Source organism: Gopherus evgoodei, chromosome 7 (assembly GCF_007399415.2).
Source record: "Gopherus evgoodei ecotype Sinaloan lineage chromosome 7, rGopEvg1_v1.p, whole genome shotgun sequence".
Classification (NCBI taxonomy): domain Eukaryota; kingdom Metazoa; phylum Chordata; order Testudines; family Testudinidae; genus Gopherus; species Gopherus evgoodei.
In genome coordinates this window covers 45,572,835-45,589,362 of record NC_044328.1, presented here as the reverse complement: position 1 = coordinate 45,589,362, position 16,528 = coordinate 45,572,835, and the positions used below count along the sequence as shown (strand labels likewise).

General features: G+C 43.0%; 1 protein-coding gene across 1 annotated transcript in view; it reads right to left on the bottom strand.

Moving 5' to 3' along the window:
- DNA2 (DNA replication helicase/nuclease 2) overlaps positions 1-16,528 on the bottom strand; it is a 43,230-nt gene that overhangs the window by 22,873 nt on the left and 3,829 nt on the right. The window contains 4 exon segments of the mRNA XM_030568717.1: positions 454-673; positions 4,505-4,636; positions 6,929-7,074; positions 8,235-8,418. Of these exon segments, the coding sequence (XP_030424577.1) occupies positions 454-673; positions 4,505-4,636; positions 6,929-7,074; positions 8,235-8,418 (682 nt within the window).

Sequence of the window (16,528 nt, the reverse complement as noted above, 5' to 3'; positions counted from 1 at the left end):
AAGCAAGGGGACATTAAGTGGGGATTTACTGTATCAGCTATGGAGGAATGAATAGTTACCCATCCAGCCCTGCAGAAATCTCCTGAAAGAACAAAATTTCAAGCTATATTTTCTCTTCTGCAAGCCTCCCACAAAGGCTCTGGGGGTTAAAGATACAGGGTCTCCACACAATGATCCTGGTTTCCTCCCGTGAGGCCAATAAAGACGACTCAGCAAAAGGCTCCTCATTGAGATTACTTCCTCACTCCCTTATGGAAATCTGGACCTCTGCTTGAAGTTTGATAACTTGAGAAATGTGGAAGTCTTTACATTCATAAATATAGGTTTGAGATGATCGTAAACCATTCATAATACCTAATTATATTACATATAAACTGGTTCAGCCATCAGTTATTAGATGAAGTGCCAACAAGTATATTACAATTGTGTATACTGAATATTTAACATTTCTACCTGACTTCTGTGTTCTATGGAGTTAGATTCCTTGCCAGTTTTAAGCTCCAATGGCATTATCTTATATTGCGTTCCAGACTTGCGATGTATTTTCACACCAACTGTAACATCAATCTTGCCCTTTAACCCAAACCTGGGAGACCAGATATTCTCTTCAATATCCAGGAACTCTGTAACTTCAATATTACACGATAAATCTTCTATTTTTCCTTCACTTGGTCTAGGACGAAAACAAAACAAGTTTAAAAAACAAGTAACTGTCTACAAGAGTTACACTACTTTAGAAACAGATATAAGCTGCTATATTTCTCTAAACAGACACCCATGAGAGTTCCAAAAATTTAAATCTTCACAGGGAACTTCTATTAGTGTGCACGCATGGCAATGGCAAAAATATTTACATGTGTAGTATTAGCCATTAATTTAAGATGGTTAAGGTGTTAATAGACTCATAGACTTTAGGGTCAGAAGGGACCAATGTGATCATCTAGTCTGACCCCCTGCACAAAGCAGGCCACAGAACCCTACCCATCCACTTCTATAACAAACTCCTAACCTATATCCGAGTTACTGAAGTCTTCAAATTGTGGTTTGAAGACCTCAAGCTGCAGAGAATCCACCAGCAAGTTACCCATGCCCCATGCTGCAGAGGAAGGCGAAAAACCTCCAGGGCCTCTGCCAATCTGCCCTGGAGGAAAATTCCTTCCCGACCCCAAATATGGCGATCAGCTAAACCCTGAGCATATGGCCAAGACTCACCAGCCAGCACTCAGGAAAGAATTCTCTGCAGTAACTCAGATCCCATCCCATCCAACATCCCATCATCGACCATTGGGCATACTTATCTGGCAATAATCAAAGATCAATTGCCAAAATTAAGCTATCCCATCATACCATCCCTTCCATAAACTTATCAAGCTTAGTCTTAAAACCAGATATTTCTTTTGCCCCCACTACTCCCCTTGGAAGGCTGTTCCAGAACTTCACTCCTCTAATGGTTAGAAACCTTCGTCTAATTTCAATTCTAAACTTCCTAGTGTCCAGTTTATACCCATTTGTTCTTGTGTCTACATTGGTACTAAACTTAAATAATTTCTCTCCCTCCCTAATATTAATCCCTCTGATATATTTATAAAGAGCAAGCATATCCCCCCTCAGCCTTCTTTTGGCTAGACTAAACAAGCCAAGCTCTTTGAGTCTCCTTTCATATGTCAGGTTTTCCATTCCTTGGATCATCCTAGTAGCCCGTCTCTGAACCTGTTCCAGTTTGAATTCATCCTTCTTAAACATGAGAGACCAGAACTGCACACAGTATTCCAGGTGAGGTCTCACCAGTGCCTTATATAACGGTACTAACACCTCCTTATCTTTGCTGGAAATACCTCGCCTGATGCATCCTAAAACCACATTAGCTTTTTTAACAGCCATATCACATTGGCGGCTCATAGTCATCCTGCGATCAACCAATACTCCAAGGTCCTTCTCCTCCTCTGTTGCTTCCAACTGATGCGTCCCCAATGTATATCTAAAATTCTTATTATTAATCCCTAAGTGCATGACCTTGCACTTTTCGCTATTAAATTTCATCCTATTACTATTACTCCAGTTTACAAGGTCATCCAGATCTTCCTGTATGATATCCCGGTCCTTCTCTGCGTTAGCAATACCCCCCAGCTTTGTGTCATCTGCAAACTTTATTAGCACATTCCCGCTTTTTGTGCCAAGGTCAGTAATAAAAAGGTTAAATAAGATTGGTCCCAAAACCGATCCTTGAGGAACTCCACTAGTAACCTCCTTCCAGCCTGACAGTTCACCCTTCAGTATGACCCTTTGTAGTCTCCCCTTTAACCAGTTCCTTATCCACCTTTCAATTTTCATATTGATCCCCATCTTTTCCAATTTAACTAATAATTCCCCATGTGGAACCATGTCAAATGCCTTACTGAAATAGAGGTAAATTAGGTCTACTGCATTTCCTTTGTCTAAATAATCTGTCACCTTCTCAAAGAAGGAGATCAGGTTGGTTTGGCACGATCTACCCTTAGTAAAACCATGTTGTAATTTGTCCCAATTACCATTGACCTCAATGTCCTTAACTACTTTCTCCTTCAAAATTTTTTCCAAGACTTTACATACTACAGATGTCAAACTAACAGGTCTATAGTTACTCGGATCACTTTTTTCCCCTTTCTTAAAGATAGGAACTACGTTAGCAATTCTCCAGTTGTACGGTACAACCCCGAGTTTACCAATTCATTAAAAATTCTCGCTAATGGGCTTGCAATTTCATGCGCCAGTTCCTTTAATATTCTTGGATGAAGATTGTCTGGGCCCTCTGATTTTGTCCCATTAAGCTGTTCAAGTTTGGCTTCTATTTCAGATGTGGTAATATCCACCTCCATATTCTCATTCCCGTTTGTCATCCTTCCATTATCCCTAAGCTCCTCATTAGCCTTATTAAAGACTGAGGCAAAGTACTTATTTAGACATTGGGCCATGCCTAGGTTATCCTTAACCTCCTTTCCATCCTCAGTGTTTAGCAGTCCCACTTCTTTCTTTGTTTTCTTCTTATTTATATGGCTATAGAACCTTTTACTATTGGTTTTAATTCCCTTTGCAAGGTCCAACTCTACTTGGCTTTTAGCCTCTCTCACTTTATCCCTACATGTTCTGACCTCACCAAGGTAGCTTTCCTTGCTAATCCCACCCTTCTTCCACTCCTTGTAGGCTTTCTGCTTTTTCTTAATCACGTCTCTGAGATGCTTGCTCATCCAGCTTGGTCTACAACTCCTGCCTATGTTTTTTTTCCCCTTTCTTGGGATGCAGGCTTCTGATAGTTTCTGCAGCTGCGACAAAGTAATTCCAGGCCTCCTCTACATTTAGATCCACAAGTTCTTCAGTCCAATCCACTTCTCTAACTAATTTCCTTAATTCTTTAAAGTTAGCCCCTGAGAAGTCAAAAACCGTAGTCCCAGATCTATTTTTGTTTATCCTTCCATCTAGTTTGAACTGAATTAGCTCATGATCACTCGAACCAAGGTTGTCCCCTACAACCATTTCTTCTATGAGGTCCTCACTACTCACCAAAACCAAATCTAAAATGGCATCCCCTCTTGTTGGTTCTTCAACTACTTGGTGAAGAAATCTATCTGCTATCACATCCGGAGAAATCTGAGCCCTATCCTTGAGGTCCACTCAATTCTTGAGGTCCACTCAAGCAAACCTTCTATATGTGGATCAGGCCTCAACTCAAAAGGCTACCTTAAATTGTACACTGATGTGGTAATTTCTCAGTCTGAAGAAGTTATGTTTTTAAAAATGTAATTCAAATGTTTCAGATGTGCAAAAATATTTAAATTTAAAGTGTCATGAATTCCTTCTGAAGAACATGATTTATTTGATCTTCAAAATATTTACCCTTTTTATAAGTTACCTTGAAGTTAACACTATTTAAAAAGCACTTTTATAGTTAAATTGGCACTGTTGAGGAATAAAAAGGAAATAGATCACCAGGTGACTGACCATTATATCCCTGGGATCAGGCAGCCAAATGGCAGGGAAGCATATGCAAGAAGAAAACTTTGCAATGATCAAGTATGATTTTCAGTCTTAACTACATATTTTTATAGCTTAGTCAGTTGACCAAATAACCTAGTTCTTCCAATTCTAAAATTTCTACTCTGTGAATTGGCCAACACTGAGTACTGTGACTAGAATCTTTAAGAACAAAAGATGTTATTTCTACAAGAGCCATTCTCCATCACCATGGAAACCTGTAATAGCTGTAATATTGTTTCCCAATCAATGCAACTGCAGCTAAACGAGTAGCTCACTGTGGACCAAGTATTCGTTGCATAACAAGACCAACTTTCTAGACAGCGAGGCCATGAGTCAGCTCCACATCAATAAACGCAGACAAGAATAAAGGTTTTTGCTTTAAAATTAAGATGAACCAAACAAATTAACGAGACGAAGTTAAGTAATTTCACTAGTGATATATTTGCTAGGTAACAATAAAACAGGTTTTTATGTGCAAGTAATGTTTTCTTACAGTTTTAGCTGCATTTTGTTGTGGTTAGCTTGACTAGGTTTGTGCATGAAGTCTTCTGCCCATTTAGATATTGATGGAAGATATTCTTCTATTTCTTGCATGATTTCTTCTTGTTTCAGATTTAAGCAGTACCTGTAGAAGTGAACCCATATACATTAAGTACCATGTAGAAAATAAGCAATGATATAGGGTGAAGGAGAATAGATTCAAAACTGAACATAGAATCTAGTTTATTTGGGCCTCCATCCTGCAAAGACTTACACAAGTGTTTAACTTTCTGCACTGTACAGGATTGCTCATATGTGAAGTTAAGAGTGTGCAGTAATGGAGCATCTGAGACAATTAGTTATAAACTGCTATAAAGAAAAATGACAATCTCTGCGGAAAGATTTACACACAAATATTTGTGCACTCTGAAGTAGTTTACTAAACATTAGCCTCAGCTAAAAAACAAAAGGAAAAGCTTCAAATGAACATTTATGTGAACAGAGGCACAGGATACTCTACTATAATGTTAGGCAACACCAACTAAGGATTAGATTAGTGGTATTCTGTATGATCAGGTCTAGATTTCAAACCTGACATCCATTATCCTTAAATTTACTTATGCATTAGAATTACTTAAATTGAATTACATGTCTCAATTTTAATTCAAGCTCAGAGTGATGACAGGAGAGGCATTTTAGTTTATTTTAAAGCAATGAAAGTTAGACACTAACACAACTGAAGGAAAATACTCCAAAAATTAAACGAGAAACCTGCCACAATAGCTACCAACAGAGCAAGTAGAAGAGCAAGAAATACCTTTAGATAAAATAAATATTGCTGCTATGGGTAACTCACATGGGAGAATAAGACCCCAATCTGAGAATTGGGACAAATATATTTCTTATCAGTTCAGTATTTTAACTTCTCACTGTCCATGGACAAACGAGCACTGAATTTTTTCCTGCAGCCTGTGATTTAGAAAGTACTTTCTGCACAAACTTAAGTTCATAATTAAGGCGATGTTTTAGTCACAGGTATTTTTAGTAAAAGTCATGGACATGTCAGGGGCAGTAAATAAAAATTCACAGGCTCATAACCTGTCCATAACTTTTACTAAAAATACCCTTGATTAAAACTTGGGGGGGGGGGGGGGGAGGGAGAGAGTTTAGTAGGCGCTGCACATACTGGGGAGGGGGGTGCAGGTGCTCGGGAGAAAGTTGTGGCCCGTGGGGGGGCATGCTGCAGGTGCTTGAGAAGGGGGCCACAGCCTTGGGAAGCACCATCGGTGCTGGGGAGGGGAGTGCGGAGTCGTGGCCCTGGGGAATGGGTGCTGGGGGGGCTGGTGGGACTGGGGAAGGCTCCTTACTCAGCTCCAGGGAAGCAGCAGCCCCAGGTCCCTAGAGCTACCTCCGCTCCGCCCCAAGCCCCAGTTCTACAGCTCCCATTGGCTGGGAACTGTGGCCAGTGGGAGCTGTGGGCACAGTACTTGGCTGCAGGCAGAGGCAGCATCTGGAGCTAGGGGAGCTGAGGGAAGAGGGGGAGCCCTCCTGGCCCCCAGGTAAGCAGCAGCCCCAACCCCAAGCCCCCACACACCCAAACTCCTGCTGCTGGGGGAATGGGGGGGAGGGGGCAGAGACTGCCCCAGCAGCAGCCAGTGGGACTGACCCGGGAACTGCCCAAGCTGCTCAGGCGCCTCCTGGGCCAGCCACACGAGGCTGCTGCAGAAGTCACGGAATCCATGACTTCTGTGACAAAGATGGAGCCCTATTCATAATTGATGGACTTTGTAGCAAACGTTAATCATAGTCTTGAGATTAGCATCACAAATCTGATGGCCTTCAGATTAAAACGTATCTAATACTTTCACTTTTGGCCACAAATACAAAATTGGAGTTTGGGAATTGAAGAGAGATTTCTCTAACTGTTAGTGTGTTTAGCTAGAATTTAAGATGAGTAGCATAAAATGATTAGTAATGTAAAAAATGAGAGGCCTCACTGCTTTGTCAGTTGAGAATTTTCTAGGGATCAGCATAGTATTTTTTTAAATTATGTTTGTCACAATTTGCTAAGGTTTGAAAAACCTCGTTAAAATCTAATAGCCCAGGCCAAAAAAATCCACTTGCCCACCCTGCCAAAAGAATAATTTTACTCACCTCTCCCGAGTGGTTATGGTTTTGAAGGCTTATTTAGTTGCTGAATTCAATTTAAGTAAAATATTTTACTCTCAGACAAGGAAGCGTCTTTATAAAAACCATGAATATCTTCTACAAACAAATATTATTTTGGTGGAATATCCTTCAATTAGTAATCCTACTTCTGAATATCCTGCACTTTAAAAGAGTTATTGCACCACAGACAACACTTAAACTGGAAGACAGAACTACTATCTTCTTCCATCCTTCAAATCTAGACACAGATATCTGCAATGTCACTTACATTTCTTTTAGATACTTCGGTCCATGGACAGTTCTGAAGGCAAGTTCTTGTAGTTTTTCATGTGCAAAGTTACTTGGTACTCCTTGCTGGAAAGTTTCATGAAGGATTGTACCAATCATCATCTGCCGTGAACTGGACTCACAACTCTACAAGGAAGAAAAATCACAACCAGCAATACATTTTACTGTAATATGCATAAAACAGGTCATTAATCCTCATGAATAAGCCCTTTTTTCGTTAGGGTTGCCTTCTAACATCCCATCTACATTTTCTTTTTTTCCTGAGTGGGTTACAGACTCCACTGAGCATTACATTTTTGTCCATGGGCAAGTTTGCACTTTTAAGTCTTCTTACAATATATTTATATATAAATAGTGTAAGGTGTTTTTTCACATGACTTATAAGGAATACATATACATATGGGGGACATAGGCATACATAGCAGTGATTTGAGTACCTATTAGCTTTCAAGAGTTTTAATTAAAAACCACAGATTTAGAAACCCATGAAAGCAGGAGATTCTCCCAGGAGCTTCAGCCCTTGCGAGAGCCCCTGCAGACACACCCCCCGCACACACACAAAGACACAAACTTACCCCTCCCTGCTGGTTCAATACTTCCTGCAAGTAAGGCATTTTAGGGTCTTCCCCTCTCTGCCCAACAGTCAGCCCCACTCCACACCATGGTCCCCAGGAGAGAGTTGCCACTGCATCCCAGAATGCATGGACTAGTCACCCCTATCCAAACAGCAGAACAGCACCACCCCCAGCCCTTCACCCCTCCCCCACGCAGGCAGTAGCAGGTTCATTTCAGCACCCTCAACCCTTGAATGCTGCTACCAGCAGTAGGGACCAGCCTCTCCTCAGTCCACTGGAATGGGTCCATGAACTCTCCCTACCCCTTTGCATTCAAATCAGGCTGCTTCCTCACCCATGCTACCTGGGAGGCAACAAGGAGAGAACAGGAAGATTCTCCCTGCTTTCAGTTCTGCGCCTGGACCCAATCCTGGCTTGCAGAAGCCCAAAGCTGCAATTACAGGTAAAGTCCTGCTCAGCACACAAGGAATTTTCCAGTGAACTTGGCTGCAAAGCTCAACAAAGTCTCTAATAATGTGCAAACTAAGATTTTTCATAGGCTTATAACTTGGCCAAATTTCAGCAGATTTTCACATAGATAGCAAAAGGCACATCCCAGACAAATGCCACTATCTGCCAATGTTCATGTCCCTGCTCCAAAGCATGGACTTTTTTTGATGTGATTTGTCACTAGTTTTAAAATGTTTTATATTTCATGGTTTCACCACTTACCCTGAACTTTTCACTCAGTACTGCTTTTCTCATACATCGAATACTATTTGACACGGTAGTGCCAGAAAGCAGCAAGTCTGGGTACAGAATTAGATATCCAGAGTCTCTATTTATTATCCAGGTACCAGAATGACAGTCTCCTTCTAAGTGAATGATGTCTCCTGGAACTACTGGAACAGAATACCTATAAAGTAATTACAAATTGAAATAACCATTTGCAAGACAAAGATATATTAGAAATAAAGTTCATATTCCAAAATCAAAGTAAACCATCCAATTTTTCAAGAAGTTAGCCTGGAGAAATCATTGAAAACAAATTAAATAAAAAGCAATTTACACTAGTAAAACAAGTACACTTCTACCCCAATATAACACGAATTTGGATATAACACAGTAAAGCAGCGCTCCAGGGGGGTGGGGCTGCGTGCTCCTGCAGATCAAAACAAGTTTGATATAACGCGGTTTCACCTATAATGCGTAAAGATTTTTTGGCTCCAGAGGACAGCATTATATTGGGGTACAGGTGTATGATTTTTACTGACTGTTACAGAAACAGTATTTTTTAATATTTGTGAGAAAACATGCTTCCAAAAAAACTGCACAAATTTCCATTTTACAGACAACACCCTGAGGGCACGTCTACACTACGAGATTAGTCCGATTTTACATAAACCAGTTTTGTAAAACAGATTGTATAAAGTCGAGTGCACGCGGCCACACTAAGCACATAATTTGACGGTGTGCGTCCATGGTCCGAGACTAGCATCGATTTCCGGAGCGTTGCACTGTGGGTAGCTATTCCGTAGCTATCCCATAGTTCCCGCAGTCTCCCCCGCCCCTTGGAATTCTGGGTTGAGAGCCCAGTGCCTGATGGGGCAAAAATCATTGTCGCGGGTGGTTCTGGGTAAATGTCATCACTCATTCCTTCCTCCGGGAAAATACGGCAGACAATCATTTCGCGCCCTTTTTCCCTGGATTGCCCTGGCAGACGCCATAGCACGACAACCATGCAGCCCGTTCAGGTTTTTTTTTTTTTTTTTTTTTTACTGTCACCATATGTGCACTGGATGCCGCTGACAGAGGCGTTACTGCAGCGCTACACAGCAGCATTCATTTGCTTTTGCATGATAGCAGAGACGGTTATCAGTCATTCTGTACCGTCTGCTGCCATTGTAAATTGGCAATAAGATGACCATTATCTGTCGTTCTGTACTGTCTGCTGCTATCATGGGTGCCCCTGGCTGAGGTCGGCCGGGAGCACAAAGGCAAAAATGGGAATGACTCCCCAAATCAATCCCTCCTTTATGGTTTCTAAAAATAGTCAGTCCTGCCTAGAATATGGGGCAAGTGTACTAGAGAACCAGTGTATCAGAGAGCACAGCTGCTCCGTGTCAGATCCCGCAGAAATGATGAGCTGCATGCCATTCACGGGGGGTGCCCTTGCAACAACCCCACCCGTTGCTTCCCTCCTCCCCCAACCTTCCTGGGCTACCGTGGCAGTGTCTTCCCCATTTGTGTCATGAAGTTATAAAGAATGCAGGAATAAGAAACAGTGACTTGTTAGTGAGATTAAATGAGGGGGAGGCAGCCTCCCACTGCTATGACAGTCCAGGCAGGACATTAAGCAGTGTGGGGGAGAGGAGCCCAGCATCCCGCTGCTGTGATAGTCCAGGCAGTACAGAATCTTTTCTTTACACATGAAAGGGAGGGGGCTGATGGAGCTCAGCCCACAGTTGCTATGATGAGGTTGGTTACCAGCCGTTCTGTACCATCTACTGGGAATGACCAGGAATCATTCCTATTTTTACCCAGGTGCCCCCGGCCAGCCTCACCTGAGGCCAGCCAGGAGCACTCACGGGCTGATGGTGATGACGGATAGCAGTCATATTGTACTGTCTGCCACCAGGGAGGGGAGAAGAGCGGATACTGCTCTTCAGTGCTGCAGCATCGCGTCTACCACCAGCATTCAGTAGACATAGGGTGACAGTGAAAAAAGTCAAGAAACGATTTCTTTCCCTTTTCTTTCACGTAGTGAGGAGAGAGAGTAAATTGACGAGCTACACCCTGAACCACGCCGGACAATGTGTTTGAACCTACAGGCATTGGGAGCTCAGCCAAGAATGCAAATACTTTTCGGAGACTGCTGGGGACTGTGGGATAGCTGGAGTCCTCAGTATCCCCTGCCTCCCTCCATGAGCGTCCATTTGATTCTTTGGCTTTCTGTTACACTTGTCATGCAGCACTGTGTAGCCTGGAGATTTTTTTCAAACGCTTTGGCATTTCGTCTTCTGTAACGGAGTTCTGATAGAACAGATTTGTCTTCCCATACAGCGATCAGATCCAGTATCTCCCGTACGGTCCATGCTGGAGCTCTTATTGGATTTGGGACTGCATCGCCACCCGTGCTGATCAGAGCTCTACGCTGGGCAAACAGGAAATGTAATTCAAAAGTTCATGGGGCTTTTCCTGTTTACCTGGCCACTGCATCCGAGTTCAGATTGCTGTCCAGAGCGGTCACAGTGGTGCACTGTGAGATACCACCCGGAGGCCAATACCGTCGATTTGCAGCCACACTAACCCTAATCCGATATGGTAATACCGATTTTAGCGCTACTCTTCTCGTTGGGGAGGAGTACAGAAGCCAATTAAAAGAGCCCTTTATATCGATATAAAGGGCCTCGTAGTGTGGACGGGTGCACAGTTAAATCGGGTTAACACTGCTAAAATTGGTTTAAACGCGTAGTGTAGACCAGGCCAGATTTCAAATAATTCAAACCCCACCAAGTAAAAGCAGTCTCACAAGCTAATCCAATATATTTTGCACTCAGATCTTGTACATGATCATGAACTTTGTACAGAATTGCATTTCTACTCATTTACAGTAATGTCAAATAGAATTATGCAAGATTTTTATCAGTTCTGTATAGCTTCATTTGAAAGTAAAATCTAAGAAGTTTTTAAGAAGAACTGCAGTAATGACTTGAGAATAGAACAGAATCAGGAAGACATTCTACCAGATTATCCAATGTAATAAGACATTTGAGAAGAAGTACTTGCCAGTGCCCCTTATAAATGCAATCAAACTCTGAAAATACGCCATCCCTACCAAGATTTAATTCTCTACCACAAACTTTCCTCTTCTTGAAAGCCTGTCTTTAACTTATTTAAAGGATTGCTTTTTGGCACTGCCCTATCTTCATATAACTGAAGTTTGCCAACTGCTTTAGCATCTGCAGTAGAGCTCCCACAAACTGAGCCATGAAATCCAGAGGATAGAGATTCTGCATTAAACTAGTTCCGCTGTATTTTCCCCTAAACAGCTACTCTAAAATATAATGATCTGAAATGAAACTAAGTTTATGACACTCATACTGAGACTGTACATCCTGAAAAAGTGCAACCTACATACTTTACAGAATCAGTTTTCCTGGAAGTCATGTCACCTCAGGAAGCAAGAGATTCTTACATTCAAACTATGTTGCTTCCTTTGCCTACTAATTATTATCCTCTATAATTTGTCATATGCTCCTTTTCTGTTCAGTGGAGCTAAAGTTAACAGAGGTGTTTTAATCAGCTTGTGTAATACCCAATTCTGCAAGGATATCTCTGTATATTTGCATCACTTCAATTAGCTCAAACCTGGGACCAGTAATAACTGCTGCAATTAACACCTCAAACATAAAACTACCCACTTACAATTTCATCATTTTGCATCTTTGTTAGAATATTACTAAGCCATGACAAAATTATTTGAAAACTGTAAAATAACAATATAATCGACATTTGATACCAGCAGCTCTCAAGATTAATAAAAGGCACTAACATGTTGATATTAAGTCAACTGTATTAAGATAATATACTCTGAATTTTGTTTTAATCTTTAAGACAGTAAAAAACAAAGGCTGTAGATTAATCGCAGTTAACTCATGCGATTAACTCAAAAAAATTGTGATTAATCGCAGTTTTAATCGCACTGTTAAATAGAATACCAATTGAAATTTATTAAATATTTTTGGATGTTTTTGTACATTATCAAGTATATTGATTTCAATCACAATACTGAATACGAAGTGGATAGTGCTCACTTTACAGTGAAAATATTTGTAATAAAAATATAGAAAAGATAAAATGGTATTTGTCAAGTCACCTCATACAAGTACTATAGTGCAATCTATCATGAAAGATGAACTTACAAATGTAGAATTATGTACAAAAAATAACTGCATTCAAAAATAAAACATACAATGTAAAACTTTAGTGCCTACAAGTCCACTTAGTCTTACTTCTTGTTCAGCCAATTGCTCAGACAAGTAGTTTGTTTCCATTTGCAGGAGAAAATGCAGCCCACTTCTTGTTTCAATGTCACCTGAAAGTGAAAACAGGTGTTTGCGTGGCACTGTTGTAGCCAGCATCGCAAGATATTTACGTGCCAGATGCACAAAGATTCATATGTCCCTTCATGCTTCAGCTATCATTCCAGAGGACATGCATCCATGCTGATGATGGATTTTGTTCAATAATGATCCAAAACAGTAAGGACAGATGCATGTTCATTTTCATTATCTGAGTCAGATGCCACCAGCAGAAGGTTGATTTTCTTTTTTGGTGGTTCAGGTTCTGTCATTTCTGCATCAAAATGTTGCTGTTTTAAGATTTCTGAAAGTATACGCCACACCTCATCTCTCAAATTTTGGAAGGCACTTCAGAGTCTGAAACCTTGGGTTGAGTGCTGTACCTATTTTTAGAAATCTCACACTGGTCTTTGTGTTTTGTCAAATCTGCAGTGAAAATGTTCTTAAAATGAACAACATGTGCTGGGTCCGAGACTCCTATAACATGAAATATATTTCATAAGGCAGGTAAAACAAAGTAGGAGACATACAATTCTCCCCCAAGGAGTTCAGTCACAAATTTAATTAACACATATTTTCAACAAATGTCCTCAGCATGGAAGCACTGGTGGCCAAAGCATGAAGGGGTAAATGTGCTTCTCGGCTCTACAAGCTAAGGGGCTTGGCTACATTGGAGAGTTGCAGCGCTGGTGGTGGCTTTAAAGCGCTGCAACTTACTCACCATCCACACTTGCAAGCCACATACAGTGCTGTATCTCCCTGGCTACAGCGCTGCATGTACTGCACCTCTGCCTGGGGAATAACGATTGCAGCGCTGGTGATGCAGCGCTGCTCCGCCAGTGTCGCCACCAAAAGCGCTGTTATTGGCCTCCAGAGGTATCCCAGAATGCCTGCTCAGCCACTCTGCTCATCAGTTCAAACTCTACTGCCCTGGCCTCAGGTGACCCGCCCTTTAAATGCCCCGGGAATTTTAAAAATCCCCTTCCTGTTTGCTCAGCCAGGTGTGGAGTGCAATCAGTGAATCTTTCCAGGTGACCATGCCTCCACACACCAAACGAGCCCCAGCATGGAGCAATGGTGAGTTGCTGGACCTCATCAGTGTTTGGGGGGAGGAAGCTGTGCAGTCACAGCTGCGCTCCAGCCGTAGGAATTACGATACCTATGGATAGATATCAAGGGCCATGCTGGAAAGGGGCCATGACCGGGACGCGGTGCAGTGCAGGGTTAAAGTGAAGGAGCTGCACAGTGCCTATTGCAAAGCCCCCAAGGGAAACCATCGCTCCAGCGCTGTCCCCACGACCTGCCGCTTTTACAAAGAACTGGACGCGATACTTGGAGGTGACCCCACCGCCAATCCGAGGACCACGATGGACACTTCAGAGCAGGGGGTGGGAGGAAGGGGGGGAGGAGGAACCGAGAGTAAGGGTACTAGGGTGGGGGGAGACACCCCGGAGTCCCAGGAGGCATGCAGCCAGGAGCTCTTCTCAAACCAGGAGGAAGGTAGCCAGTCACAGCAGCTGGTACTTGGTGAAGGACAAGAGGAGAAGCGGGTTCCCGGTAAGCAGCTTTTATTTTCAGGATGGAAATGTTTCGGGAGAGGAGGGAGGGTTAGGGCTGCATGCATGCATGCCTTGATGTGGAATAGCCCACTGATGTGGTCTATCACGTCACGGTAATCAGCCTTGGTAATCTCTTCAAAAGTTTCAGCCAGAGCGTGGGCAATGCGCTTGTGCAAGTTTACAGGGAGAGCCTCCGTGGTCCTTGTCCCAGTCAGGCTAATGCATCTGCGCCACTGTGCCATGAGGGGTGGGGGGACCATTGCTGCACACAGGCAAGCTGCACAAGGGCCAGAGCGGAATCTGCATTGCTGTAGAAGACCCTCCCGCTCTTCCCAGGTGACCCGCAGCAGCGAGATCTTCCAGGATCAACTCCTGTGGAAAATGTTGGGAGAGTGTTCAGTGTAGGTGCCCCCTGCAGCTGTTTGCTTTCCCCAACGCACAGAAACCCCTGCACAACCCTGAAACAATCACTCCCCCTTACTCACCATTTCAGGGCTCCTGTGGGTTACGTGCGCTCTCTTCGGTATGGGAAAATTATGCTTAAGTGAAGACTGTAAACTCCTTCACTGTGTGGGAATAACTGTCTGAGATATAAACAATGCTGCCTCTGTTATCTGTTGCCTTTTCTGCCTTTCCACGACCTTGACTTCTCGGCTGCCCGTGTTATCAACAGCTCAAAGACTCCAAAACCTGCGGAAGAAGCCGCGAAAAAGCAAAGACGACCTGGGGAAAGGGAAAGCAGGTTCTGCCAGAGAAACGCAGCGGCCAGGAAGAAAAGCACAAAGCAGCTGATAAGCATCCTGGCGTGGCAAGCGGACTCTATCCAGGCGCTTGTAGCCATGCAGGCAGAGCACTACTGCGCCGGCCCTCCCCCATCCCAAAGCACTTTCCCTTATGCCCCAATGTCAGCTTGTCATAAACAGATAGCTAAGGGTTAATGTCTCTTTCACCTGGAGCACCTGACCAGAGGACCAATCAGGAAACCGGATTTTTTCAACTTTGGGTGGAGGGAATTGTGTGTCTGGGGTCTTTGTTTTCTAGCTGCCTGCTTTCTCTGAGCTTTGGAGAAGTAATTCTGTTTTCTAATCTTCTGTTTCTAAGTGTAAGGACCAAGAGATCAGATAGTAAGTTATATGGTTTCTTTTCTTTGGTATTTGCATGAATATAAGTGCTGGAGTGCTTTGATTTGTATTCTTTTTGAATAAGGCTGTTTATTCATATTTCTTTTAAGCAATTGACCCTGTATTGTATCATCTTAATACAGAGAGACCATTTGTATTTTTTCTTTCTTTTAAGACCTGTTGGAGTTTTTCTTTACTTCAGGGAAATTGAGTCTGTACTCACCAGGGAATTGGTGGGAGGAAGAAATCAGGGGAGATCGGTGTGTGTTGAATTGGCTAGCCTGATTTTGCATTCCCTCTGGGGGAATAGGAAAGTCCTTTTTGTTCCAGGACCGGGAACGGAGAGGGGGAGTCACTCTGTTTGGATTCACAGAGCTTGTGTCTGTGTATCTCTCCAGGAGCACCTGGAGGGGGGGAGGGAAAAAGGATTATTTCCCTTTGTTGTGAGACTCAAGGGATTTGGGTCTTGGGGTCCCCAGGGAAGGTTTTTCAGTGGGACCAGAGTGCCCCAAAACACTCTAATTTTTTGGGTGGTGGCAGCAGGTACCAGGTCCAAGCTGGTGACTAAGCTTGGAGGTTTTCATGCTAACCCCCATAGTCTGGACGCTAAGGTCCAAATCTGGGACTAAGGTTATGATACAGCTCCAAACCCCTTTCCCCAGCATCCAGGTTCTTACCTCCACGAGCTGCCTCCAACACCTGTACGTTCACCAACAGCCCTGAGAACTACGACCCTTACCCTCTGCACTCAACCCCCATCACCATGCAGTATAGGCATCCTGAAGTGCAGCAGTCATTGCACAGCACTCCAGACAGGACATATTCAAACCTGTGACTGTACAGTTCCCCACCACACCCCCCTGCCATTTTAGGTTCCCAAAACATTGTGTGTCTGTCAATAAAGTTATTTTCTTTTCAATAAATGAATTATTGGCTGTGAAAACAGTCTTTATTATTGCAGAAAGTCAAAGATACCGTAGCCCAGGAAAGAAACAGGCACTGCAAATCAGCTTAGGAAAAACAGATTCCTACTAACATTGTAACCACTGCACTTCACTCCCATGCAGGGCACCAAACATTACTGTTCGTTTTCAGCCTCAAATTCCTCCCTCAAGGCATTCCTAATCCTTGAAGCCCTGTGCTGGGCCTCTCTAGTAGCCCTGCTCTCTGGCTGTGCAAATTCAGCCTCCAGGAGTTGAACCTCGGAGGCCCATTCCTGACTGAATGTTTCACCCTTCCCTTCACAAATATTATGGAGGGTA